Source organism: Phaethon lepturus, unplaced genomic scaffold (assembly GCF_000687285.1).
Source record: "Phaethon lepturus isolate BGI_N335 unplaced genomic scaffold, ASM68728v1 scaffold14044, whole genome shotgun sequence".
In the NCBI taxonomy this organism is placed as follows: Eukaryota; Metazoa; Chordata; class Aves; order Phaethontiformes; family Phaethontidae; genus Phaethon; species Phaethon lepturus.
The window spans coordinates 24,371-28,909 of NW_010532713.1; the positions used below are offsets into that span (position 1 = coordinate 24,371).

Consider the following 4,539-nt stretch of genomic DNA (forward strand, 5'->3'; position numbering starts at 1 on the left):
CATGCATTTGCAGTTCAGGTCTGCTTTGGGATGAGGTAGACCTGGGCATAATAACAAGGGTATGGGTTGGCAGGAGAGGGAGAGCCGGTACAAGGAAGTGTTTAAGATACAAGTAGAGGATCTTTTTCAACCTGTGCTCTTATTTACTTCTTTCCTGGCAGGGAGGAGGAGAAGTTGCCTGGACTAAGTGTACAGGCAAGAAGGGCAGGGTCTGGGGTAAACAGGAGCTCTGGACCAGCTGCTGCAAGACAGCTTGGAGTCAGGGAGCAGGGAAGCTGGATCCTCGCTGGGATTAGGAACCACTGGGCAGAGTGAAAGACGTGGTGGGAGCGAGAGGGTGTATCTGAAGAACAAGCAGGACCAGGAGAACAGTAAGGGTAGTTGGACAAAGAGTTAATATTGGGGAAGATGCTTGAGACTGGGTTACGGATTTGGTCATAGAAATGGAGATGCCTGCTTATTCTGTAGCCTAAGACTGTATTTTGTAGCCTAGCACTAAAACTGAAGTTCAGGAGTGTGGGGAGAGACTGATAAGGATCTATTAGCTCAACCACGGCAGAATATACAGAGTTTGGAAGAAGCAGGTAGAGGAGACTATGGTCACAGCAGTGCTATTTGGTGCTTGGAAACAAGCCCAGCCAGATCATTACTGCTGCCAGTTCTTCAGTTCGGGTGGCAAATATGTGATACTTATGCTTCAGCCCAGGTTTCAGTAAGTTTCCACATAATTTGTTTTTTGCTGGCTATTTTAGAAATACCTAAGATATATGTAGACATATGTCTAGGGGAAAATACAAGGAGAATTTCAGAGCTTCCAAGTCAAGCTCTCAGAAAATAGGAAAAAGCAGGTTGTCTGTTGAGACTGCTTTCTCTCCCCAGGTGTGGTATGTTCATGTGACTATGTGTGGTAAATAAGATGCAAGATAAAAACCATCTTGTGTGAAAACTGCCCTGATGAACTGGTTTCTCCTTTGCCTCTGTTGCAATGACCTTGTACATTATGCAGTGATAAACCAATAACTGAATAGCTAAATATCAGTTGGTTTGCTAGGTGCTCCCCTCAAGGGCCGTGCAGCTTGCAGAAGTATTTTGTGTTCCGCGAGGTGACCAATGGCTGCAAGAGCAATGCTTTGAGAAATACCCTTTATCACGAAGGTTTCCAAGATCCAGGGGATGCATTTAACTGTAGTTTTGAAAGTATCTCTGGCAGCTCCTACATGTGGCGATGGTAGAGGTGTGTTTCAGGAGCAAAGGGTCAGGATCCTCAAGGTTTGTGTTCGGTTGCTCTTTTGGCAGGCAGCCAGTGCTGTCCTGCTCAACACAAGGGAAGGGCAATGCAGCTGAACAGCCTTGTTCAGCTAAACCTGAATGGATTTTGATGGGACAAATGTAACTTTCTCCACCCTAAATAGCTCCCTCTTCCTCCAGCTGCTGCTGTTTGCAGGTGGCCTGTGAAATTCAAAGGCATTAGTCTCTCCTGAGGTGGCAAGAATATTTTGTGTTGGTAACTGTTCACTTACAGAAGTGTAGCAGCTCCTCCTACAAACACTATGGATGTTATGAGGACTGTCATGCTTTGAGTGTAGTATGATGTCTTTCCAGTAAATGAAATATCCACAGGAGACTGGCTGACTAGGAGCACTGGCAATGGGATATAGACCCTGTGATCTCTAGGAGTGATAAAGTGTTTACGGTTGATGGCTTTGTAATGGCATAAAATAAGTAAGTAGTCACAGTCTTGCTTCCAAATGAGAGGTCTTAGTATGTCATATATTCCCATTTAAGTGTTTTCAAGAAGGCTATAGATTTAATAATGGCTGTGATCCTCAGTGCTTCTGTTGTTTGGGCCTTGCCAGTGCCAATTGTACCCTGCTGGATGTTATGAGGACTGGTGTGAAACAGCTTTGTCCTGTGCTACGTCAGTAGCAACTACACTTCAGTTTCCAGGGCAAATACTGGGTTTTGCTGTGTGAGAATATTCTTTTGCCAAAATGCTAATATTTTTGCATACAGATAGGATGGGGTGAGACTGTGCATGCTGTTGGTGAGGGCAGATGAGTAGATTAATGAAATGCCACTGCAATTTAGTGGTTTGGTCCTTTGCTGATGACCGTATCTCAGCCTAGCAGGGAGTGTTTGGTCTGAAATTTGTTCTGAAAAGCTTGTTTTTTGCCAATGGCAAGTTTTAAGCTCTAAGGTGAGCACCAGAGGTAGACAGAACAGATGCCATCATGAATTTCAGAATCTATATGAAGAGGAAAACAAGGATGTTCTTAAATTATTTTCATTACTTGATTTGCTTATTATAAAGAAATATTTGAATATAATGATTTATGTGAGGCTGACAACATATTTTGCCAAGTTTTTGATATAAAAGAAAAAAATGATAACGGTGTGAATCACTCAAGTGTAGCTTCTGCAAAGTTCTGCTTTTGGATTAACATCTGCTTTCTGCAATATGTAAAGGCTCACTTTACATTTAAAAAAACTTACTGGAGAAAAGATAATTTTGCACTCTTTCTCACAATGCTTCAGATGCTAAGTTGTGAATAGACAGAAGTGTTAGTCTCCTGTTACTACTTGATGAAAGAAGATTTCTTTAATTTTCTGGATGCCATAAATTTTCTTCACTCCCCTGCCTTTAAGTAAAGCAGCTTCACTTCTGTAGCTTACGTTGTACTAAATTGATGGTGAAGAATAGCGGTTTAAGATGATAAATGTCAGGAATGTCTTCTAAAGTAGACATTCAGATTTTTTTGGATTAATGGGAAAGAAGGTCAATAATTGCATGGATTTCAATAAGCTTGAGAAGAAATGGCATTCCTAAAATGTGGTGCTAGTGATTATTAAAATATCGTGAATTCATTTCAGGATACTGTACTTGAGTTTAATATCTCTTCCATTGTGAAAGAATGACTCAGTAAGGGCTGCCAATTTGTACAGATTATTAGGACATAATTCATAAAGCAATTGTATTTTTAAGAGGGAAAAAAAGTTATAGCAGGCAATAGATAAATTCCTGGATGATAGTCTTAATCTTAGTTCTGCCTTATTAAATAGGGCCCTCCAGACTTTCAGCAGCATACGCCTGGACCAGTTCCTACCAACTTCTCCCAAGCCCCAAGGCTGCCAATCCAGGACCAGTGGAGAGGGCCACCACCACCGCCACCCCCACTCCCTCCTCCGCCTCCTCAGGAAAGAGATCCTTTCTTCATAGCAGGTAAGCATTCATTTCCATTAACGTACAAAGTCCACTTTTTGTAAAGTGGCTATGCAGTGTACGTGTGTATCATATAATAATGTGAAGTGTTTGGGAAAGCCTGAAGACCAGAAGATCCTATTTGATGTACCCAGACTAGTATGTGCCAGAAATTCCAGTGGTCTGGTATCTTTTTCATTCCCTGATGTAATCTTGTATCTCCATCTGTAACTACCATCAACTAGTAACTCTTTAAACCATCTGGACTGTATGTTTACTATTAAGAAATCTGTTAAGGTTAGCTGAAATGATATAGCATAGCAAACAAAATAGGTAGTAAGTGTGTGTGTGTGTATATATAGGTATATGTATATACCATATATACATGATTGTGTATATACCATATATACATGATTGTGTATATTAAATGTATGTTATAGACATTTTACACACAAAAAACACATAAAAATTTGCTAAATATCTAGTCAGCAAACAGTATCAATGTTTTATGAGTTCTTTTGTGATTTAAACTCTAATCCCTGGAATCCTCCATTGATGTTATTAGAGTAGAATTTCTAATAGGTATTCCTAATTCCAGCGAATTAGGTTGTGCTGGTCTTTTGAGTATCAATTCCTTTTATACGGAGATGGCAGAAGCAGGAGAAATGTAACCTTGAGGGGAGCTCTTAAAACATCTCATACAATTTTGCTTTCCACAAATTTCAGGTTACTTTTCTAAATCAGACCTTTGTGTTTTGAAATCGAGTGTTTGTGGTCCAGGAAGGCTGTCATTTAATTATTTACCTGATTCCCACAGATCCGAGGTTTCCAAGCCATCCCTTGTTTGAGCAGCGGAGCCCCCCACCGCCACCACCTCCCCCGCTTCTTAATAGTGCGCACCCCGTCCCTACCCAAAATCCGATGCCATTCACCCAGCCCGGGCCAGCGTTTAATCAGCAGGGACAGCAACCCGTGTTTCCCAGAGAGCGGCCGGTACGGCCCAACATGCAGCCTCAAGGTCCTGTGGGGATTCTCCACTTCAACCAGCCGGGTTCGGCAAATCCGCGGCCCTTCATCCCTCCCAGGCAGCAGTTCCTGCAGGCTCCGGGACAGCCCTTCCTCGCCGCGCACACGCAGCCCAGCATGCAGGTACGGCTCTGCAGCGGGAAGGGGCCTACAAGGAACGGCTGGAGCAGCCCAGGGCTGCCTTGCAGGCTTACAGGACTAACATAACTCAAGCGGAGTTACGTGAGATACAAGTACTAGGCAGATTGACCTGGGACACTTAGTATTGCTGTGGCTGAAGTGATTAACTCTCCCCGCTTGCCAGCGCTAACGTA

At 42.7% G+C, this 4,539-nt stretch overlaps 1 protein-coding gene across 1 annotated transcript in view; it reads left to right on the top strand.

Moving 5' to 3' along the window:
• The window catches only part of LOC104619149 (RNA-binding protein 33-like), a gene marked incomplete at both ends in the record, with an annotated part of 25,981 nt that extends 21,633 nt beyond the window's left edge, over positions 1 to 4,348 (top strand). Inside the window, 2 exons of the mRNA XM_010284935.1 lie at positions 3,061 to 3,220; positions 4,017 to 4,348. Coding sequence (XP_010283237.1) covers positions 3,061 to 3,220; positions 4,017 to 4,348 — 492 coding nt within the window. The remainder of the gene's footprint in view (positions 1 to 3,060; positions 3,221 to 4,016) is intronic.
• Between the last annotated feature and the right edge of the window lie 191 nt (positions 4,349 to 4,539).